The sequence below is a fragment of the Rhamphochromis longiceps genome, linkage group LG12, assembly GCF_057381845.1.
Source record: "Rhamphochromis longiceps isolate RC_006_pf linkage group LG12, R_longiceps_female_GT1.1, whole genome shotgun sequence".
NCBI classification, from domain to species: domain Eukaryota; kingdom Metazoa; phylum Chordata; class Actinopteri; order Cichliformes; family Cichlidae; genus Rhamphochromis; species Rhamphochromis longiceps.
The window spans coordinates 18,304,798-18,328,377 of record NC_140568.1 but is presented as its reverse complement, the minus strand read 5'-3'; the positions used below and the strand labels follow the sequence as shown (position 1 = coordinate 18,328,377).

Here is a 23,580-nt window from a genome sequence, read left to right as displayed (position 1 = left end):
ACAGGGGGCAGTGTAGAGTCATAATGATCCCTTCAGGTGACTGTGAAAGCGAAGATGTCCTTCAGGCTACAGTTACGAGAATAGCTGCAAAAATCAAACGGCACCACGTATGCGCGTATGTGTATTGTTGTCTGTGCTCAGAGTTGTTCCTTTAACGCCATTATTTCCCGTTTTGTCACTGCCGCCATAGCCTTCCTTGAAACATGAAAATAAAGTTTTATGTAAAAAAAAAATGCAGTTTCTATGACGTATTTTTAAGGCGACAGAAGGAGGGCGGTTTGAAAGCAGAGAGGGAAAATATTTTTAACACGTTTAAAATACGCCAAATTTACTCATAAGACAAAACATCTGCAGGCTAGCCGTGCATAGGCTCTGATGTATTTTTACTTTTCAAACGACTTAGCTAGCGTTACATTAACTCAGTACGCCCGGTTGCTGGCTAACTAGCTAGTCACCGCCGCTGTGATGTGCAGCTGCCGACTGTCGTTAAAATTCCTCTCTGTTAAATGCTGACCGAGCGCACGTCAGAATCGATGTGAACGCTTTGAAGATGGCGAGTGTGCACGAAAGTTTGTATTTTAATCCCATGATGACGAACGGGGTCGTCCATGCTAACGTGTTTGGCATTAAAGACTGGGTGACTCCGTATAAAATCTCCGTGTTAGCGTTGCTGTATGAAATGACTGCCTCCAAGATAACACTGCCAGAGAGAAGGCGACTTAACAAGCTCATCCTCCCTCTACAGCAGGTTGGTTTTTATGAATGTCGGAAACTAAAACTACCCTTGAACCTATCCACCTTGTTGTTGCATTGTTTACCTTGGCTCACTGTGATCTACCAGGGTCCAGACCTGACTCTCGGCCAGTTCCTCAAGACTGTGGAGGAGTGTTGTCCACAGACTGCATATGCTGTCAAACTGAGGTAGAAATCGATTTTATCCCATTTGATTTCATTCTACCATTTGTGAAAGAAAAAAGACGATGCTTTAAGTTCACATGGAAAAATCTACACGCCAGTGTCCAACTCAATTTGTAGTGTTGGCCATATATTAGCTAATTTTGATCTAAGTGGGCAGTGTAAAGAAGTTTAACGGAATTTTTATCCCCGATATATCTCACTATAAGGAAAGAAGAGCAATTTTAGCAGTAGCGCTCAATTTTTCAACATGATTTAGGAATGTTCTATTAAATTAAAAGAAATCTGTAAGCACAATTCTGTTGGCTTTAATTGCAAGAAATAAATGTGTAAAGTGGAAGAATAAGGCCTGGTAGCTCATTGACCAGATGGTCTTGTAAATATACAAAAGAGAGGATTTGTTAAGCCATAGAAAAAATCATTTTTATTGTGGCTCATTGTAGGAAATACAAAAGAAAGAAAGAAAATATTCAAAAGTGGATAATGAAATAAACAGGATTTTTTTCTCTTTATCTGTTATATCATTACTTTTGGTTTAATATGAAAGGCCATTGCTGAGGTTTTTTATCTGTAGGAAAAGCTATAAAAATTAGAAAAATACAGTTAAAAGTCCCAAATTTGTGCCCTCTTTCATGTGAAAGAGGGCACAAATTTGGGACTTTTAACTGTATTTTTCTAATTTTTATAGCTTTTCCTACAGATAAAAAAAATATTCCAAAGCCATCCATTGGGCTGGACTGCAGTCTTTGCCATTTAAATTCTGGTCCCTAGGCCTTAGATTTCACTTCCCTTGGTGTAATATTAAAACACAATAACGTTTAAATGTTGATGTTGTAGTCAATCACGGTGTTGTTTCTCCTTTAAAGGCTCCATGAAATGGCAGATGGAGAGCTGAAAGACATGGAGTACTTCTTTTCTACTCTTCCCACTCCATTCACAGCTTTTGATACCGAAGCTTACAAAACCAGTGTAGTAGGTGAGTAATTTGCACCTTATTGCAGTCCTGATTATAACTCAGTGGAAGTCTGATTTGAGAATTGTTAAAATTGAAAAGTATTGTATTAAACAATATTTTCACCCCTTTTCAGGTCTTTTTATGCGACACATGCTTCTGGCCTACAACAAGCTTTCTTTCAGTCAGGTTTACAAGCTGTACAAATCCCTGCAGCACTACTACCACAGTCACTATGCCAAGCCTATGGACGGCCAGGTGCCGGCCTTGGTCGCAGACGACTCGGAGATGGACCTGACCAGCATTGAGGATACTGTAGGTGACAGAGTGGACAAGGAGGAGCTGGACACTCCACTGCACGAGTCAGAGCTTCAGTGAGTGAAATATGCACCAGTGTTTCAGCTGACCTGAAATATTTTGCCATTGTTGTTTTTGATTGGCGCCACCTCCTAATTTGTGTTGCAGAAGTGACAATACTCCAAGCAGAGGTCCCCTCTCACAAAAACAAGCAGAGTACTTTCTTGCTAGACAGGTGAGTGTTGATTATAAGTGGACATGAAACACTACATGTATGAACGCTAAATTAAGCCCTACTCTAAAAACTGCATTAGATTTAGCTCTGTCTGTGAAGCCAAATTTGAGAAATAACTGTTGAAAGTTACTTTTTTTTGTTTGGCTGAAACAGGAAAATCCACCTGTTAGTCATGCTTGGATGTGTTGATTTGCTGATTTATGTTTGTAGCTAGCATAAACTAATCTAAATCTCTTAGCAGCAATCAACCAAGCCAGTGATGTCATGTTCTGCACTGGCACTAGATGGCGCTAAGCATGCTCTTAAAAACAAAGTTAAAGCTATGATAGTTTTTTAGAGCAGGGCTCCATGGTGCAAATTAGTTAAGACATGCAGTGTTTCATGTCCACTTTAAGGTGGGACTCTAAACCTTTGTACATACTGGAAGCTATTTGCACATTTCCTTGAACATGATTGCTGGTTACTTGCACACAGTCCAAGTTCCAGTTGCATAGGTGACGCTTTAATGTATTTGCTAGCAGGTCATATATCAATCAACAGTATTCTTCACTGTCATTGGTAGTCGTCTGGTAGGTGAGAATAGTTTATTGTGGGCCCCACCCACTTCACGTTACCAGCATATCAGCATATTCTCATTTTTATTTTCATGTCTATTTAAGCTTAATTTATAACAGTATGTTTGCACTGAAGCACCGCAGCAATTTCCTAATGTTGTAAACCCACTCAACATTTGGCAATAAAACCCTTTCTGATTCTGATTTTTCAACCACGATTACTTTAAGTCGTCAAGCATCGTTCACTTTCTGTGGTCTCATCATCGCTGCAATCTGCTACCAATGTGTATACAGCTTTAGAGTCTTCATATCAACAAATTTAATGAAATAAATACATTTTAAAAATTCAGTTATAGTATTTACAGACACCATGTTTAAACTTTCTGCAGGCATACCTACTCAAGAATGATGAGAATAAAGCTCTAAAGCCTGCTGCTCTGCAGGAAGAGCTCAACAACATGCTGAAGTTTAATCCTGACTTTGCTGAAGCGGTAAAGTTCATCTCCTTAACTTTTCCTTACTATATAAACAGATCAGTCAGCGGGTTGGTGTCTCCTTCATTAGCTCTCTTTTCTCTCTCTCTCGCTCCTCAGCATTATCTGAACTACTTGAACAGCATGAGAGTCCAGGACATCTTCCTGTCAGCCCACAGTCTCTTGCATTATTTTGATCGACTCATCTTGTCTGGAAATGACGGAAAGAGCAATGGGGACGAGGGCTATGGTCGAAGTCTCCGCTACGCTGCTCTTAACTTGGCAAGCTTGCACTGTCGCTTTGGCCATTAGTGAGTACTAATGGAGGAGTTGGAGGAGTCCAAGTACGTGGACAAGTTCCATAGAAAAGAATAAAAAAGAGATTTTTTCCCTTTTCTCTCCTGTTAGTCAACAGGCTGATCTGGCTCTACAGGAGGCTATCCGGATTGCCCAGGAGTCCAATGATCATGTGTGCTTGCAGCACTGTCTGGTACAACAGTTCCCACTTCATTATCTTCACTTCAGTGGTTGTGCCATGATGGATTGTTAATTACGTCTGAATCTAACACGCTCTCCTCCATCAGAGTTGGCTCTACACACTGGAACAGATGAAGGGTTCTGACAGCACTGTGCTAACCGAGGATTCAGTAAAAATGGCTGCCCATTTCTGCCTGCCAGTGAGTGCAACATGAGGTGTCACATATGAATTCCTCTATTAAAGTGATTTGGATCTTTATTATTTGTAAATTTCTTTGGCCCAATTTTCATAAGCATGTAAATTTCTCAGAGAATGCTATGCAGAAAATAATTGGATAACATACGAGCAGCAAAATATTATATTTGCTCACTGAAATTGACTTATTATTAGATTTTAAAATGTTATTAATCCTCTCCATTTACAGTATTTGGCATCTCTGGGCATTCAGTCATTGGTCCAGCAGGGGGCAACACAGGGTAAAACGGCACACAAGCTGATGGATGCCCTGAAGGACACAGACATTCTTCACTGGAAGCACAGTCTGTCGGAGCTGATCGAGATCAGCCTGGCTCAGACGACTTCCATATGGAGGATGTATGGAAAGAGGTCAGGCTCTTCACTCTGCCACCGTAACACACAGTTGCCACTTCTGCTCACTTTTGACTGCATACTAACACTGCAGCTTCTTAACCATTCATATCAAATCAAATCAGTGAAGTGGCTGAAATGCCTGATGTTGTACGCATGGATTAATAGCATTAATAGCAATAGCATGGACAGCCAGACATCTCCCACACAAGTTCGACTTTTCAAGTGCAGAAAAACGTGGGTTTTTTTGTAAGTAATTAATGTGGCCTCCTGTGTCTCCTGCAGCACGATGTCTCTGCAGCAGGCCCAGCTGCTTCTCAACATGAGCAGTCTTGAGCCAGTTAACTTCGGGGTCCAGCAGAACAACACAGAGGGCTTCGCTGTGGTCCTCTGTCACCTGGCCGAGCTACACGCTGAGCAGGTAACGTGTTTGATTTCATCTAGTCTGCCTGCTGTCTGCCCTGCTGTTGCGTATCTTAGACATTAAAGAAAAATTGACCAGGTCTGCTTTCGTGTTCTTGGCTGTAGTTCAAAACGTAACTCACGATCCCATCTACCTCTGCTTGTGTTGCAGGGCCTGTACGGTGTCGTTTCAGAGATTATTCTGCATCTGAAAGAACAGTTTCCTCCTCACACACAGCATGCCAAGGTACATTTTCTGAAACACACTGTGCTTCTCAGCGTATCAGTGCAGTAACTACAAAGAGGACAAAGTCGAAAAATAAGAGTTTTAAGTTTTCAGACCCAGAAAAACTTGTTCCAAAGCCTTGTTAGATATTTTTATATTCTTGAAAATAACTGACACGTATCACACGTTTACTCGCTACTTTGTACATAAAAGGTTGTACGTGAAAGGTGGACATGGGCAGAAAAATGCCTGTATTCTTTCAAATGAGCCCACAGGAGGTGGCGACTTCTGGGGGGGGGGGGTGATTGTATTTATATCTGTGGGGAAAATATCTCTTTGGCTCACTTGATCTGTGACTTCATTAAACACTATCATGGTTTGTTTATAGAATGCATTTGCCAGTTTCAAGTCTTTCTCAATATAATGAGATTTCCTTGCAGTTTATCCCCTTTAGTGTAAGAGAGGGTGATAAAGCTGAGTATGCTTTAGGGTGGGCTTCCTCGTGTTAGGTGCCTGCAGTGTTCTTTGATTTCTCAGTCACTTGTCACGTCTGGTTTATGATGGTGTTATGGTGACTACCTCCATTTTTTTTATGTAGTCTGTGCTTTGGAAACAAAAAAGGGAAATGATTATGTTCTTTCAGCTTCTCAGCTTTACCATTAAATATGAGATTTAAAGTTGGATGAACTTCACCAACCCGCATTAATAATTTGAGTCTAGCCTAAAGCGGAGAGGCAGATGTAGTTACTCTGATTTTTAACAGTGGTTCATGTGGAGGATTGTTTTCCCTGTGATAATTATATTTTGCTTCCTTGTGTCAAATAGCAAACTAATTACCATGTGTGTCACTTTCAGAATTGTTTCAGAATTGTACACGTTGTTTTGACTTAGATGTAATACACTACCAAAATATTAAAGTAACACCTAATAATCATCAGTAAAACACAAAATTATTTATACGTCAGGGGTTTCAGTGTGTCCAGTTAAGAAGAATAAAGCAGTGCAAACCCGCTTTACCTGCTTTGGTAAAAATGAAAGTGGCAACAGGTGCAGTGGAAAGGCAAGAATTCCCAAAAAGGGAATGGTTTAGCCGGTTGTGGCCCCAGGCCATTGCTTTCTCTTTCTCCCTCTTGTGTGATTTTTTTTTTTCTCCCCCCCCCCCCCCCCCCCCCCTATAGCTTTGCTTTGTTTTTCTTGTCACTGTTAGTAGCATGGCACAATACCCGCAGTCCATTGAGGTTGCAAAAGTAGTCTAGCTCCTCCAGGATGGTACAACCCAATTTGCAGAGTTTAGGAGTGCAGTGTAGATCAGGGCGGTAGAAAGGCATGAGCCCAGCAGCAGGACCAATGTTTCACACATGTTTCTGACCAGACACAAATGGACTTCATGAGGGTGGATTGAGGGCCTGACGTCCTTTGTGCTCACAGCCCAGAACGATGCAGCTCAGTTGGTATTCACCGGAGTAAACAGGAACTGACTTGTCTGTTACTGTTATCCTGTTATCTTCTCAGATTATGTTGTAGGCATCGAAACATTTACCACAGTGTTTCAGACTTTTCCATGTCTGACACATTACTCGGTGTGAACCTCATCTCATCTGTGAACAGAACTGGGTGCCAGTAGCAGACCTGCCAGTTCCCATTCATTGGTGTTTGCCCAGCATTCACTTTTTGGAGGTTGTCTTATTGTTTCCTCTCTAGTCCTCTTTCATTTGCACCAAAGCAGGTGAAATGAATTCACAAAGGTGTGTGCTTCCTAACTGGACAGATTGATCCCCAAAGTTTAACTATATGTTGTAGTCTAATGATCAAGTGTTTTACTTAATCTTTCTTGGGCTGTGTAGAATTAGTAAAACAAACATTACAGAGTTCATTTATTCTGTAATTCATGGTATAATTTCACTGTAATGAGCTGAGGGAGGTGAGAATAGAGCCGACGAGTTGAATCTGTTTTTCAATAGATTCGACACCACAGTGTCTGCTCCCACCCCCACAACCTCACCTGCAGTCAGCCTGGAATCCAGAGCCACACCACTGTGCCAGCCTCTCTCTTCACATGTTGCCTCCTGTGAGATTCCTGACACCCCTCCCCCACCCATCACCTTCACTCAATACCAGGTTGAGATGCAAATGAGGAGACTTCACTCAGGCAAGTCTGCTGGACCAGACGGAGTGAGTCCCCTTGTCCTCAAGACCTGTGCCCCCCAGCTGTGTGGAGTCTTTCATAAACTGTTTATGCTGAGTCTGAGTCTGCAGAGGGTCCCGGTGATGTGGAAGACATCATGCCTCGTCCCTGTACCAAAGACGCCTCGTCCCAGTGGCCCCCAGGATTACAGGCCCGTGGCACTGACCTCCCACATCATGAAGACCCTGGAAAGGCTCATCCTGGACCAGCTGCGACCCATAGTAAGACCACATCTGGATCCCCTTCAGTTCGCTTATCAGCCTCGTCTCGGAACAGAGGACGCCATCATCTACCTGCTCAATCGTGTCTACACCCATCTGGACCAGCCGGCGAGCACTGTGAGGGTCATGTTTTTTGACTTTTCCAGTGCTTTCAACACCATCAGGCCGACCCTCCTGGGTGATAAGTTAGCAGCGATGCAGGTGGATGCTTCTCTGGTGTCCTGGATTGTTGATTACCTGACAGGAAGACCACAATATGTACGTCTCCCACAGTGTGTGTCTGACAAGGTGATTAGCAACACAGGGGACTGTCCTCTCCCCCTTCCTCTTCACCCTCTACACCACAGACTTCAGCCACTGCACAGAGACCTGCCATCTTCAGAAGTTTTCTGATGACTCTGCGGTGGTTGGATGCATCAGCAGGGATGATGAGACAGAGTACCGGGCTGTGGTCGACTCCTTTGTCACGTGGTGTGAGCAGAATCATCTGCAGCTCAACGTGGCAAAGACCAAGGAACTGATCGTGGACTTCAGGAAGACCAGGAAACACTTGACCCCTGTTTCAATCCAGGGGGTCAGTGTTGACATTGTGGAGGACTATAAATACCTTGGAGTACACATTGACAATAAACTGGACTGGGCTAAAAACACCACAGCACTTTACAGGAAGGGCCAGAGTCGTCTCTATTTTTTGAGGCGACTGAGGTCCTTCAACATCTGCCAGAAAATGCTGAGGATTTTCTATGAGTCTGTTGTGGCCAGTGCGATCCTCTATGCTGTTGCATGCTGGGGGAGCAGGCTGAGGGTCGCAGATGCCAACAGACTTAATAAACTGATCCGTAAGGCCAGCAATGTTGTGGGGATGGAGCTGGACTCCCTCAAGGTGGTGTCGGAGAGGCGGATGCTGTCCAAGATAAAGACAATGTTGGATAACACCTCCCACCCACTCCATGACATGTTGGTCAGTCACAGGAGCTCGTTCAGTGAGAGACTGAGATTACCGAAAAGCACCACTGAACGACACAGGAAATCATTCCTGCCTGTGGCCATCTCCCTGTACAACGCATCCACTTAACACACTGTTTGCTGCTACAGCTACACATGTTTCTTTTCCAACTATTTATTTATAAGTGACTTATGTATGTATGTATGTATGTATGTATGTATATATATGTATATATTGTACTATTCTTAGTTAGCGTATTGTCTGTCTTGTCTTAATGTTGGTTTAAAATGGAGCACTGTAACAAAAAATAATTTCCCCCAGGGATCAATAAAGTATTCTGATTCTGATTAATGAAATTACTTTTCTGTGTCCCAAATGCAGCTCTGGATGCTGTGTGATCTGAAAATCCAGTTTGAGAGACATATGAATGAAGGGAAATATCACTTGGCAGAGCCTCTAGTCACAGCTATCGCTGCATTAAATCAGACAGAGGGTCTTTACAGGTAACTCAAATAAGTGAATCTGCAGGCCTTCTTATAACATATGCTGCCCTATACACTTTTTATTTGAGCTGCACAATAACTGTGTGCTCTGTGACAGGAAAGCTCAAGTTCTGAAGGCTCTCAACCGCAACACTGAAGCATACCACATCTTACAGCAGCTGCAGGCTCGCTGTGAGAAGGCTAAGTGTACAGAGATGGTTATCAGGTAGGACCCGGTTTTCTCATACCGTTACGGCTCCATTCAATTTGAGTAAATGCACTTATTCTACTATCATTTATTTTTATTGTCCAATCAAACTTGTTTAAAAGGAATTAAGTTCAAACTAGACATCACCGTTGCAAGTCTTAACTGTTCTCCTGTAAGATATAAAGATCCCAACATAAATGTATTTTGACCTTTATGCTTCAGAGATCACACAAAGTCATTTTATGTCTCTTTCAGAGTGATGCTGTCCACTGCTGAGCTCCACTGGGAGTCGTCTGGCTTCTCCACAGCTCTTCCTGTCCTCCTGCAGGCCTTGGCTCTGGCTAGACAGCACCACCTCCAGTCACTGGCCTCGGAAACCATCCTTCACCTGGCCTTCACTCAGGTCAGCTGCAGCATTAAAAGAGACTTCACTTAGCTGTGCAAATACCAGCTTGCGTTTATGCAAAAATCCCCCACATGGTTTATTTATTGCATTTGTTGTCTCTCGTTTCTGCAGCTGATGTTGGGGGTTCCTGAGCAAGCTCTGAATGTGCTGCATGAAGCCATCGAGCCTATTCTGGCCCACAGAGCAGTCATGGACAAAGGTCGTGCCATGCTGCTGGCAGCCCGCTGTCAGATGACAGTGGCTGGGTTCAAGCCAAACAGACAAGGGCAAGCAGGTAACAGTTTGCTCCCCTGACACACCACCTCACCACATATATTGGTCCTCTGCTCAAAATGCTGCATGGTTTTCATCTACATTTGCATACTGCTGTTTATGTCCCAGCAGATTTGTGTTTAGCAGCTTCGGCTCTCGACACGCTAAACGAGGCCGCCGCCTATTTCTCCCAGCTGAACTGTAAGGAGCGGCTGCGGGACGTGCACTATCTGCAGGCTCAACTCCACCGCTCTCTGGGACAAATCTTGGAGAGCAACAAAAGTGCCATGCTCTTCCGGCTATTGGACCAGGAGCTGCAATCGCCAGCACCGCCGGTCTCCATGCGGCTCTAAACTGCTCCCACTGCCCCATCAACAAAAACTGAACTGAATCACTGCAACTCACCACTAGATGGTGCCGAGGCTCTGTCCTGTTTTCTAGACTAAAACATTTCATTTGTGGCTGTGTTGAAAGAGAGGTGTTTGTGAAACATTTTGCACGGAGTAACAGGATGATAACTAAAAATGTAACATGACAGCAGCCATGAATTAAAATGAGTTTCCAGTACAAGAAGAACGTGTCCATTGTGTGTTTACTTACAGATATATGCGAATTTGAATGATGGTCCTAAATATAACATGTGCTTTAATGCCTTCCACCATAGCAAGTTAGTCTGACAGAAGTACATGTCACGCACCTGTGTAGGTTTAAAAAAAAAAAGAAAAGAAAGAAAAGTCAAAAGTTTAGATCAAAAGCCGACACGTGGCGTCCCGATGCACCCGCTGCGTTTTGATGAATGAGGGTAATATCAGAGTTGGCGACAAGATTAATGCATTCACTAGTGTGGATGATCCTGATTTTGCAGGAGGAATACTGATGAAGCCAAAGGCCATATTAGGAAATCATATCAACACTGTGTATATAAATGGCACATTTTTCTGAATTGTTTGCAGCAGTTATGTTGATTTATCAGAAACAGAATACTTTATTGATCCCTGGGGGAAATTATTTAATGTGTTCTGCCTGATGCGTAATACATTCATTGTGTCATGTGCTTCCTTAAGGAAAATAATTGGCTTCATCTTGGTTAATTTACATTTGGTCTGGCAAAAGTAGTCACGGGAAACACCTGCAGGAGGAATATGCTCACGCTAAGGTTCTCAGTCGTTGTGCTCGAACCCCAAAAATTCCGGTTGAATGAGTTTAAGTGGCGTGTTTGTCTTCCTGTACTTCTGTTGATAAACAGATTTCTAGTAAAGGCAGCCTTGTTGTCTATGCAAATACCACAGTGCTGTGGTAATTGGCACAGAGCCATAAAATACATGTATTTACATGTTTAGCATAATTGCAAGTGTCACCGAGTAGACTTCATGTAGCAGTTCCTCAATTTAAAAAGTGACAGTTTGTGTTATCATAGAGATTTGTAGCATGTGGATTTCAGTGCATGCTTTTTTACCCAGTCAGAGCGGAGCTGTCTCCAAGAATAAAGGTAAATTTCACAAAAGTAACGCTAATAGACCTTAAAAAAAACTTGTTTATAAGAAAATGATGCCATTTCTCCTTTTGAGTTATTTTCAGTCCTTTGCCTTAAAAGCCACACAGGGAAAAAATAAGTGTCTAACCGATCCACTAAGCCTTTAATCTTTGTTCATTGTGTGTGTTCTACTGATTAAAGTAAACAAGTTAATAGTGTATTGTATAAAATGTATCTATTCATAGTTTGTGTAGCTGTTATATATAAAACGGCAATAGAAGCAGTCCCTGCACCCCTCCCCCCACTCTGTACAAGGCTAATAAGTTCGCAGGTTTTGCTTCTTACTGATCTAGTGGAAATAATCTAACTGAATGTTGCTTTTGAGCCCTGTCAAGTCCCCTGAGTGCTTTCCATCTTGTGAATGCCTGTCTAAGGTTCATACTTGTCTTACTTGCAGTTTCCGTGACTCTCTTGCTTTGACTTCTTTGCCTCCCCCAGAAGGGCATTAAAGAAGGCAGATGCAGGGTGGCTGATACAGGTTGCAAGATTACTCCAGGTCCAGCATCCATTATGGAAAGCTATCTCGAAAACAAAAATGCTTCTTTTTTTTCTGTTTTCAAGATTGCACCATTACCTTGGGAGATGTTATTCCCAGTGGGAGACAAAATTTCATTGCTAAAGTCAGGACAAAAGGGAGTCAATCTGAAGGCTGATGTTGTCATTAGTCTACAGCCATAATGCAATTGACATTTAATGTCTTAGCACAACTGTCCCATCTGTTTTTAGTTGGTTTCTAGCAAGTCAAAGAAGGTGTGCAAATAAAACAAAAATAGAAAAAATAACAACTCAAGTAAAGTACAAATCCCTGAAGATTGTACTTAAGTACAGTAACAATGTATTTTCACTTCATTGCTTCCCGCTTCTATATAAAGACCAATACAAGAAGTTTGTGAAGGATATTCCAAATTTTACCAGTGCTGTTAATCACACCAGATGCAAAGTGAAATTTCCCATTGTCTACTAGTATTTCATCATGTTGGAAACCCTCAAACATTCACCCCTCACAGGACACAGGGTGAGGCAGAGTACAGCTGATAATTGGAATCAAGCTTCTGAAACCTCTTTTCACAAATTGTTATCCTTACTGTTACCATCCTGTGATTTCACTCACTTCTCTCCAAGTCCTTTTCTTTCACTCCTCAGCCATATAAGGCTGGGGTATTGTTGTCTGCTTACCAGGCAGGTGTGTGGCCTGAATATGCAATAACTGGACAATGAGACCACATAGGCTTTTCAAATTATACCATAGGAGTATAATTGCTAGGAGCCTGAGCAAATACTCCTAGCTATTTGTTTTTTGTTTCGTTTTTTTGTCCATCTGAAAGAGAAATTGAACCTTATAGTTCTACCTGCTTTTCTTATTATCAATAACATCAGAAGACTCTTCATGACTCTGATGGATCCCAACTGATGGATTGTTGCAACACAGTGTTAAGCAAACTTTTTGCTGTAGCTGAAATATTTTCACTTGCACACAATCTCACATCAAAAAATCTTGTTACACAGAGTTTGCATTTTGAAATAATGTTGCTTCACATTTGGTGTGAATGCACCAATAGAATCTGTGGAAGCAGCTTGCTAGCCAAGTTTGCTAGCGCTAGCTAATAACATACACCCATTTGTGCTCAAATGGTAAATTCTGCCCCACCAAATTGCGCTAACAACACCAACACTGAGGCTCTCTCCAAAACCAATGGGTGACAACACAGTGTCAGTCTTTTATATTGAGTCTATGGTTTATTAGGCTGCTGTAATCGAATGACTTTAAAAACGGCTGTTCAGTTAGTCCAGAATTTCAGACTGAAAAGTCTGAGCAGCTGGAAGAAGCTGGCAGATATTTGTTGCCATCACAGTCATTCTTGTTTCACTGTGAGCTTCATAGTAAAATTTGTCAACAACTACTGATAATTTTCCCAACATTTGGCATTAAAACATATTTTCCATTACGATGGTTCAGTAACTCTTAACTTAGGCAAAGTACTTGAATTTGTTTGTAACCTCTGTAACTACTGACATTTCCATGAGGTTCAGCTGTAATTGTTGTTTGTTTTTGGCAGATGTTATTATATTAGTATAATGCACCAAGAGAAGCGTAAACATTCTATCTCGCTCACATTATGTATGATTGGTATTTAGCTAAAAAACAACATTATAGCTCTGTGTGCTTATAGTAGTTTTCTTCAGGTCTGGATATTAATGGTTGTTGTTTGTTTTGTTTTTTTAAATTGATTTATTAACCTCCTAGGACCTGGCATCCACATATGTGGACATCACATTTTGGGTGATGTCCACAAAATACTTAAATTTTCTCTGCAAGGGCCTGATATCCACTTACGAGGACATTATACTGAGTTCAGGTCTTAGGAGGTTAAAAATGAAAAAGAATTGATGATAGCGCTGGTATACAGACAGACAGAATCTGAGTAACATTGAATTTTGGGTCATTCTGACATTGAATCCATGCTCTGGAAAACAAACTCTCACTAACCTCAGATTTCTTGCCAAATATCCCGGTTCAGAAATAGCACAGCTTCTGTGGTAAAATATAACATCTTTGTTCAAAATGTTTAATAACAAGCATGGCAACAAACATGGCATATGAACAATGCATGTTTAGAAAAATATATCTGCAAATGTATTTTTCAGAATACACTATACATCGACTTAACCTCTACTCGATATTAAACATTTACAATTCAGAAGTGATAGTGTCACGGTAGAAAACAACACGGGCAGTTTCCTTTTGAATAGTGTCCATTTCAGGATCAGCTTACGTCAGGAGAAAAATGTGGGCAGACATTCGAGTAAAACAGGCAAACAACCTGAGATGTCTTCATGGTATACCTGCTTGCAGCTGTTTTTTTTTTTTTTTTAACTCATGCTTCTTTATTTTCCCTTACCAGTTTCACATAAACAAACCCTCCTTTTCCAAACAAACTGTCCAGGTATTAACAAGAGTTTTTCCTTACAAAAGAAATGATATTACCTCGCGGACAACCTCCAACTTGTTGTTGAAACCTATGAACATTTCTTAATATGACATTCCCAGCGTTGGTTTATATTTGGATGTTTATAATAATGATGTGTCATACATGAACTGAAATGAATGTTCAAATGGTTTCTGCTTCAGTTCTCAAATACAACCCTGACCAGTATCCAGTAGTGATGATACAAGAGTCAAACTAGATACAACCTCTCATTTTACTTCAGAACACAAAATTAATGCCAAAAAAAAGAAATGAAGTGATGTTAAATAATTGAGTAAAAGAGGTATTGAAGTGGAGTTAATTTCCATGTTTGATTAAATTAATCTCAGAGAAGGCGCAGTGGCTGTGTCTCCGTAGCTTAAATAATGCTTAAGTCTTCAGTGCAGACACCGTCTCATTGTGATTCTGTCCAAGTGTCTTTGAGGAGACTGTCCCGCTGAGGGGAGCTGAGAAGAAATTGCAGCAATGCTCAGTATCCCGCAGGATAGCCTCCTTTCCTGGGGTCAGACTCTGCACAGAGACGCTCTCCCTGCCGCACCACAGCCTGGACCACCGAGTCTGGAGTCCTTAGCAGCTGCGTTACATGGTTCTTCTGGACCAGACCCTCCAGGACACTCTGGCATAGTTCCACCACACATACAAAAACATAGAGAAATAGTCTTGTGCAGGAGTTTTGGCTTTGTAATGCATAGAACACATGTGGAATTATTTTTTACCTTCCTGACTGCTGGCACATGTTTAAAAGTCAATGTGCATAAATCTAAAACTTGGTTGAGATAAGTAATATATAAAGAAACACTTGATTCCCTTTCCTTATTATCAAATCTCATTGCTATGTGTTTTTAACCCTGCTAAAGGGATGTCTAAAAATGTGTAGACCTTCAATGTGTCCAGAGGATGAATCCTTGTAATCCTTGATGTTATGGCTTTTCTTTCAGTACAAGGTCTGGATCAAGGTCTGATGACCAATTGCCAATTTAGGGAAACTGAAGGCCTCACAGAAAGAAGGAAATAAAAAATCAAACACTTTCATGCCTGAGTCATCTTAACGGTCAGAATCCTCGGAGGTGGGAACAGAGGAGTAGCAACAATCTTTCACTCTAGCTTCTTAATCAACCAAAGATGGAGACAGAGTTTTAATTCATTTGAAAACCTGACTCCTAACCTACACTCTAATAAAATAAAATAAAAAAAAAAAACATTTTTATTTTTTGTTAAATTTCATCCATCTCCCCATCCATTCTATCCAATTTGCCAGTGTTTTTATCTGTTTTGGTTCAACTGTTTGGTTTTGTCAGTTCAATTGTAGTGGGTGATTTTAACATCCATGTAAACTGTAAAAATGACTGCCTCAACACAGCATTTAATCTATTCTCTCAAAATGTTAATGAGACCACTCACTCTTTAACCATACTTTTGATCTTACTCTGACATGTGGCACAGAAACTGGACATTTGACTGTATCGACATTAACTGCCGTAACTAAGTTTAATATCTTCAACACCGTGTGCCAACACAGTACAGAGCAGCTACCCAAACTTTGCTCCCACAGTGGTTGATTATTTTCTTATAAGTGTAACATCCTCACAGCATACAACCCTAGATAGTGTGGTTCCTCTTAAAAAAAAAAAAGAAAGCATCAAATCACAAGCGCTTGACTCCCTGGTGTAACTCACAAATGCACAATTTAAAGTACGTAACTGGCAGAGAAATGGCATCTGATTAACAACGAGTTTGTTGCTCTATTTGTTTTTGTTTTTTAAAAAGGACTCTGATTGATCTTTCTGAGTTAATTTCAATAATTGCTTCCTAAAAATCATCGACCTGTCTATTAGGACCCATTAAGACTGCTCAAAGAAGTCTTACCGTTAATTAATGCTTCAATCTCAGATATGATCAGTCTGTGCTGGCAAGTGTCATCTGCTCGTCACAGTACACAAAGAGTGCTAGCTTCTGTACAAAGGATCCTTTTATTGCCTGTGACAGTGGACTCTTGTCCTGCTTGACTTCAATGCAGCATTTCATACTGATGACCATAATATTTTATTACAGAGATTATAGTGTGCTGTAGGTAGGGAGGGATTCCTCCTTAGACACCAATGTTAATTTTGGTGTCCCACAAGGTTCTGTGCTGGGATCAAGTCTGTTTACATCATATAGGCTTCCATTTTGTAACATTATGAGAAGGCATAGCATACATTTTCCTTGCTATGCACATGATACCCAGCTTTATCTATCCATGAAGGCAAATGCGAGACACCACATTGAAGGAATATCATAGAGACCTAAAGGTCTGAATGACCTCTGGTGCTAAATTCAGATAAAATTGTTGTTATTTGGCCCTAAAAATCTTAGAAACGTGGTCTCTAACCAGATACAATGAGTGGTATTATTTATAGAGAACATATATATAGAGAACACTTCTTCACTGCTCTAGAGTCCAGTGTTGGCATGCTTTATATCACTGCATTCAACATTCTGCCTTGCATTTGGTGATGTAAGGCTTGCATGCAGCTGCTCGGCCATGTTAACCCATTTCATGAAGCTCTCTACACACTGTTCTTGAGCTAATCTAAAGGTCACATGAAGTCTATAGGTCTGTAGCAACTGACTCTGCAGAAAGTTCGCAACCTCTATGCACTTTCTTCATCCGGTGATCCTGCTCTGTGGTTTTATGTGACATACTCCTTTGTGACTGAGCTGCTGTTGCTCCCAGTCACTTCACTGTGTTATAATACCACTAACAATTAACTGTGGAATATTTAGTAGCAAGGAAATTTTACAACTGGATTTGTTGCACAGGAAACATCTTATAATGGTACCACACTGAAATTCAGTGACTTCCTGAGAGCCACCCATTCTTTCACAAATGCTTGTTGAAGAAGTCTACATGCCTAGGAGCTCAGTTTTATATACCTGTGACCATGAAAATGATTGGAACTGGAATTTAATTATTTGGATGGGTGAGTAAATACTATGGGCAGTATAGCGTATTGCATTTCAGTAACATTTGTGATATCATAACATCTTGTCTCAGGGTGAGCTTCAGTGGAACCAGCTCTGCCCATATGGAAAAGAAATAGTAAAAACATATATGATTTACTCATGAAAGTGGCCACTTTCTCATTACTTTCATATATTTTTTAGTAAGTATACAAAACATAGTTTCATTATATGATTTTTCAAGGGATCTTATATGTGTTTTCACTCTTGTATGCTTTTCATACAAGTTTCATACAAGACAGATAAAAACTTTAAAATATTTATATATATCTTTTCCATATGGGTGAGTTTGGATTCATGAAACAGAAAACTTCTGTACCTCTAAGATTAGGCTTAAAACTTTCCATTTTGATAAAGCTTATAGTTATGCTGTAATAGGCCTAGGCTGCTGAGGGCTTCCCACAATGAATGGAGGGTTTCTTGTTCACTCACTTCTAATCATTAGTTGTTATTAATCTACTGGCTCTCTTTCATAGTGTGTCTTTTGCCCAGCCTTGCTCCCCTCACCCCAAACCGGTCATAGCAGATGGTTGTCCCTCCCTGAGTCTGGCTCTCCTGCATGTTTCTTCCTGTTAAAAGGCAGATTTTTCATCTAGCTGTCACCAAGTGCTTGGTCATAGAGGGTTGTCAGATTATTGAGAGTTTTTCTGTATCATTGTGGGATCTTTACCTTACAATATAAAGCACCTTGAGGAGGCTGTTTTTGTTTTTTGGTTCTTTATTTAAAAAGGATTCGATAAATGTAATTGAAATGAATTGTTTTCACTCTTTTAAGGCTAAAAAAAACCTTTTTAAAGAAGTGTCGTGAAAATCAGTACACACGTTCTAGCATGAGGAGGATTTGTTATAGCTCTAGTGACCCTTTTGTTTTGAACTTTGTTTTTCAAGTCAAAGATTCATTCTTTTATATTATACTTATACTACATACTATATACTTATACTATACTACATTCTTTTATACTTCCCACTACACTCAGCTAAGTAGCAAAATGCTGCACTCTAAAACAATAAACAACTATTGTAAACAATATACAATCTAAGTATGAGCACAGCAAATTCATTCTACAAAATATGCATAAACATTGCGGTGGGGTGTGGTTTGTGGCTCAGCTGCAGGAGTGGAGCAGTGGGTTCAGGGTGTATTGTCAGGGGAGGCTGACTCACACACCTGACCTCATCACCTAATCATGCGTCCCCTGTTAAAGATGTTGTTCAGGAGGCTGTGTGTGCCACAGAAGCAGGACAGCTGGAAAGCTGCACCTTGGAAAAGTGGTCAATAAAAGAGGTTTAAAAACTGCAACTCTGCTGTCGTTGGATCCTCGTTGTCACACATATTTTTGTACTTTTGTACTTGATCCTGTTTTCACAGCAATTTTTATAGTCATAGTACACTAATGGTCACATGCATGGTACATTCATACATGCACATTCTTTGCTTATGATACAACTGTAATACTGCTAAGCTATGTTGCTGTCTGTGTGACCCACCTTTTCAAAGCCCTGCTCCACTACTGTCATATTTGGATTAAGCTGATTGTGAAGTCGTGGCTCTGTCACGGCTTTCTTTAGGTCATAGTTGAAAAACAAGGAGTTGAGGATTACCTGTTTTTAGGTAAGAAAAATGACAACATGTATGGGAGGTTTCACATTCCCAAGTCAACATGAGGGTGATGCATTTGAATGAATTAGACTTACTAATGCTGTGGCTGTGGTGATTTTTGTGCCCCCGGATGCTCCTACAACCATCTTCACTTGGTTTTCTTGGTCAAATATGATAGTAGGACACATGGAAGACAGCGGCCTTTTGCCTAGAAACAGATTGTAAAAAGAAGGTGGATTTGACTGCCTGATAGTTTTAGCAAAGTCATGCTGAATGTCAACAACTCAGCTCAATCACATCATAGTCTATTTGAGACACTACAACAAGCCGGTGACCCACAGAGTGAGAGAGGCGATTAGCTTATTGTATGGCAGCAAAACTGAGGATGAGTAAAAGGCCCTCCTCTGAATCATCCTAACCAGAGGAAGAATCTAGTAACACCATCTATCTTTGAAAAACATGAGGCTTAATTTAGCAAACACTGATATCCATCAACACTGACTAAAGGTCACTGCCCCACAGGGGATTAGAGAAGTACTAGTGTGATAACTCATTTCAGTCACACCTGGTTGAATGAAGTTGTTGGGTGAAGGGGGGATTCCAAACCCATTGGTCATGTATGGAGAGCTGAAGTCATCCATTTCATCATTAAAAATGATCCCAGTAGATCGAGACATGACTTTTGAACCAAAGCTGGGGAAATAAAGCCATTTTTTAAACCTTCACTCAGTGCGCTACATTGTAGTGAAGACAGTTCATTTACATGCATGGCTTTTGAGAGGCACATTTACTGACTTGATGTCAGCCTTGTCAGAGAAACTCACTATAGATTGATGGTGCTGGTTGCTGCCACAGCACTGCCATCCTCAGCAATGACTGACAGATGAGCTGTCCCGTGGTTGTCTGGAACAAAATACTCGGGCTCATAGTAGCTGTCTGGGTGGGTCGTGTCATCTGTAATTTTGCTCCTTATGCCATCAGCAAAGTAGTCTGAGGTCATGTTTTGGATTAGCTGAAAGGAGCAAAACAAATCAATTAAAGAGGAGAAAACAGGCATTTCAGACTGTTTAAGAGTTAAAGAGTTTCCAGGAGACAATTTTATGGCCACAGTGAGAAAAATTATGCCGTAAATGCTCAAAAAACGAATGAAGAGGATTATAGCTGGAGCCCTTACATCAGTAATGTTGAGATACCGAGGGTCCCCCAATCTGCTCCTCTTGGCGTAAGCAAAACGAAAAGCCTCTACAATGCGATGGTACGTCAGAGTTTTCTTCTCTGCTGTAGAGACGCTCGTGTCTGAGAAGTTGTACCCTGCAATATATCCACAGGAAAAATACATCTGGAGCGAATGACAGTTAGATGACAATTTACTGGCCTGATCTGATCTTCTCTGTTATTGTGCTAAAAGTCAATGGCATGTTATTAAAAACTGCAATACAAATAGAATAAATGTGCAGGCACGCACCCCTCCAACTTCTTATATGAACACATTCAGTGCTCAATTTAAATGAATGATGCCACTTTTATTATGAAGCATGGCTTAATGATTCTCTGCCTGAACAGATGGAGTGTTGATGGTAAATTAAATTTGGCAGGCAGAACTAAGCAGCAGCTCAGTTTTCTGCTTCCAAAGAAGGGAAAGAAACATTCTAGAGATGACCTGGGGAAACCTGACATCCTCTCTTCTGCATGGCTGCACAAACACTCAGCCAGGCTGCTCACCATCCACTATGTTGAGTATGAGTGCCAGCACAGGGCCACTGGAGGGGGCATCTGGGACATGTATGGTGTATTCCCCGACGTTCAGCTTCAGAGGGTTCTCATTCAGCACGGGCTGGTACTCCAACAAATCTTCCAGAGTGATGATACCACCTGGAACCAGTACAGAAGTGTCGTTGTGAATTCAATAGGAGGAGTAACAACTGAAGCATCTGAAGACAACAGCGGATGAGGATACAGCAGAGCACCTGCCGCCTGGATGTCCTCAACAATGTTCTGTGCCATCGCCCCGTTATAAAACACATCAGGCCCCTCTTCTGCTATTCTTTGGTATGTTTCAGCCAGCTTTGGGAATCTAACAATATCATTCTCCTTCAGGATGTTTCTCTGAGAATCACAAAAGACCTCGCTGAGAGAGGGAAGAAAAGAAAACATGTATTAAAGAATATTAAAGCCATTGTAAGTAGAAATTGAGACCTTTAAAAAGAACCGCTGTGGTAAACAGCAATGCACCCAATTATCAGAGCAAGATAAGGGTGTAGAAAAGAAACACAGAGCCACTGAGTAATATCTGAATAATTTTCACAATGTGTTTTTAAAAGATATATATATATATATATATATATATATATATATATATATATATATATATATATATATATATATATATATATATATATATATATGAAGGCACAGTTTGACATGAAGCACAGTTATTATAGATATTTTATTTCCATCTAACATTTTGATTCATTTAGGTTTTGGTACCTCTGTCATTTCTGCTAAAGCACACCTGCTATGCTCATTTCCATCTTCTTATTCTTGTATTCTCTAAAGTAGAGAATAGTATATAGTATATAAATGGTAGACTCTAGGAAGACTGTTTTTATTTCAGTGAAATAAACAGGGTCAGCCATTTATTTGGCTCAGATTCTGAGGTAATGATGAGGCATTTATCATTAGATGTGCTGCTGGGTGGGTTGCTTTACCTCCAGCAGCAGCAGATTCAGACAACTGTTTTCCCCTGTTTCTGGTTTGATGCTGAACTAAGCTAAGAATAGTCTAATAAGCCAAGAATATCTACTGCAACATGTATTAGGCTACTGGCTGTAGCTTAATACATGCTGGCATAAGCATAGTATTTTCTCCTCTAACTTGTAGTTAAAGTGAACACATTTCCCCAAATATCTATTTCTTTCGGTTTACAGTGTATTATTAAGTATTCAGATATGAGAATATCACCCTCACCACATGTTGGCGTCTCCTTGAATGGAATCCTTGCTTTTTAAGATTGCATGAGCCAGGGCTTTTCCAATCGGAAATCCGTCACGAGCCAAGGCAATGCTGGGCTCAAACAGCTCCTTCCATGGCAGCCGGCCATGCCTTTTGTGTGCCATCTCATAACCGCGGATCTCTCCCGGAATGGCTATGGACAGTCCACCTGTCACGCAGAAACAGCAGTACCACTGATTTTAATTTCACAAGCTCTCTTTCTACCCCTTCTCTGAGTGAGGGACCACCATGCTAAGAGACATCAAGATAGTGTGAGATATCTATCGCTAAAGTGTTCTCGTCCCAGAGCTTTTAAATGGGGGCAAAGGAAGGTATAATAAGGTTGTTAAGAATGTGAGAACATCTGACGAGAGCTCGATGGACTCTAAATCCCTATTTGATCTTGGGTAGCATCAACAACCTTTGAGAATTAAATGAAATCTGGTCTACATTTGGCCAATCAGCACCCGGGAAATACTCCAGCAGAGCACAGCAAGGTGCTACCTGTGCGAGAAAGCTTAGTGTTGTTGCCAAACATGTCTTCAGTGGCGTTCATGGGTGCAGTCTCCCTCGCATCAATGGTTTCCACCTTTCCTGTTGAGCAGAAAACGAGGACTGATTGATCAGTGTCTCCTCGGTTGTCTGTGCTGGCAATTTCTAACTAATGAGGCACGCTCACCTGTGGAAGCGTTATAGATGACAAAGAAGAGCCCTCCTCCGATGCCCATGCTGTGAGCGTTCAAAAGGCCAACACACAGCAAGGCAGCGATTGAAGCATCCACAGCAGAGCCGTTTTTCCTCAGAATGTCCCTGGAAACAAGAGAATACACTTAACAGCTAAGACGCGCACAGAAGAGCACGGCATCTGCTATATGTCGTCTTACCTCCCCACTTCCGAGCACTTTCCAGCATCAGCAGCCACGGCGGCCTTTGAGTAGAAGTGGTCTGAAGTGGGAGGTGTGTTTTTCTTCCCCAAACCCATGAACACCCCCAGGAACAGGCTCACTGCAGCCACCAGAAGGACCACCAGACCAGCAATCAGGGACTTCCCAACCATTTCTCTGCCGGGAGGGGAGAAATCAGCACACCTCGGAAAGACACCGGATTCTTCAGCTCAGAAGCAACAGTCTTCTCCTCCAGACATCGCCTATCATTATTTTTTAATTGGGAGCCAAACATTTACATATGTTTAACAATCTGAAGCAAAAAGAACACCACATTTTTATTTCACTCACCTTTGGTTTGTTTGTTTCACAGACTCATTGGAAATGCTGGACAGAACAGAAGGAATGACCTGACTCTTACTGAGCCTTAGCAATAATGACAGTGTTTTATATAACTAACTAAAGTCTCCGCTGATGTGTGCTGTGTCATCTTGGTTTGAAGGTGTGACTTCGCTCGGGTGTCACACTGTGATTCTGATGAGCAGTCCTTTCATATGAGCAATGCTGTTTTTTTTTTGTTTGTTTTTTTATTAAGAAGAAGAAAAAGAAATGTGTATATATATGGAGAGAGAGAAAAAAAAGCATAGAGGAAGATGAGAGGTGGAAAGCAATCACCATCAAAGCTTTCTGGAGTGCCTACTGTGTGTGTGTTAGCTCTTGGGGATGTTGGAAGAAAAACAATAAGGTTCAAAATTCTGACA

At 41.1% G+C, this 23,580-nt stretch overlaps 2 protein-coding genes across 5 annotated transcripts; one reads left to right on the top strand and one right to left on the bottom strand.

Annotated features, from left to right (window-relative positions):
- Window positions 1–241: 241 nt before the first annotated feature.
- On the top strand, window positions 242–10,387 carry anapc5 (anaphase promoting complex subunit 5). 2 transcript variants are annotated; one of them, XM_085424999.1, is made up of 17 exons: window positions 242–748; window positions 842–921; window positions 1,782–1,891; window positions 2,004–2,241; window positions 2,333–2,399; window positions 3,343–3,444; window positions 3,547–3,737; window positions 3,835–3,916; window positions 4,011–4,103; window positions 4,329–4,510; window positions 4,778–4,913; window positions 5,067–5,141; window positions 8,854–8,975; window positions 9,073–9,180; window positions 9,418–9,565; window positions 9,680–9,842; window positions 9,953–10,387. In XM_085424999.1, exons 1-17 carry the CDS (start codon window positions 551–553, stop codon window positions 10,171–10,173), a joined length of 2,316 nt encoding a protein of 771 aa, XP_085281125.1. In that variant the 5' UTR covers window positions 242–550; the 3' UTR covers window positions 10,174–10,387. The 2 variants fall into 2 exon arrangements, with proteins under 2 accessions (XP_085281125.1, XP_085281124.1); XM_085424998.1 differs by having other exon boundaries at window positions 9,950–10,387.
- Window positions 10,388–13,940: 3,553 nt separating this feature from the next.
- Window positions 13,941–23,028, bottom strand: LOC146657148 (glutathione hydrolase 1 proenzyme-like). Of its 3 annotated transcripts, none has more exons than XM_085426913.1 (12): window positions 22,820–23,028; window positions 22,615–22,745; window positions 22,440–22,529; window positions 21,912–22,104; window positions 20,912–21,072; window positions 20,667–20,816; window positions 20,119–20,255; window positions 19,769–19,956; window positions 19,510–19,637; window positions 19,040–19,152; window positions 18,833–18,946; window positions 13,941–14,957 (listed from the first exon to the last, which is right to left on the bottom strand). In XM_085426913.1, exons 1-12 carry the CDS (start codon window positions 22,990–22,992, stop codon window positions 14,811–14,813), a joined length of 1,725 nt encoding a protein of 574 aa, XP_085283039.1. In that variant the 5' UTR covers window positions 22,993–23,028; the 3' UTR covers window positions 13,941–14,810. The 3 variants fall into 3 exon arrangements, with proteins under 3 accessions (XP_085283039.1, XP_085283041.1, XP_085283040.1); XM_085426915.1 differs by lacking the exon at window positions 13,941–14,957 and adding an exon at window positions 18,116–18,598; XM_085426914.1 differs by lacking the exon at window positions 13,941–14,957 and adding an exon at window positions 18,118–18,604.
- Between the last annotated feature and the right edge of the window lie 552 nt (window positions 23,029–23,580).

What these genes read in the sequence shown, in the direction of transcription:
- anapc5 (XM_085424998.1), top strand. Translation starts at nt 551, where the DNA reads ATGGCGAGTGTGCACGAAAGTTTGTATTTTAATCCCATGATGACGAAC. An exon ending in GCATATGCTGTCAAACTGAG is followed by an intron (nt 922 to 1,781) that starts GTAGAAATCGAT and finishes TCTCCTTTAAAG; the next exon opens with GCTCCATGAAATGGCAGATG. An exon ending in CACTGTCGCTTTGGCCATTA is followed by an intron (nt 3,738 to 3,834) that starts GTGAGTACTAAT and finishes CTCTCCTGTTAG; the next exon opens with TCAACAGGCTGATCTGGCTC.
- LOC146657148 (XM_085426913.1), bottom strand. Translation starts at nt 22,992, where the DNA reads ATGGTTGGGAAGTCCCTGATTGCTGGTCTGGTGGTCCTTCTGGTGGCT. An exon ending in CATACTCAACATAGTGGATG is followed by an intron (nt 20,256 to 20,666) that starts GTGAGCAGCCTG and finishes GATATATTGCAG; the next exon opens with GGTACAACTTCTCAGACACG. An exon ending in CAACAACTTCATTCAACCAG is followed by an intron (nt 19,153 to 19,509) that starts GTGTGACTGAAA and finishes ATCTGTTTCTAG; the next exon opens with GCAAAAGGCCGCTGTCTTCC.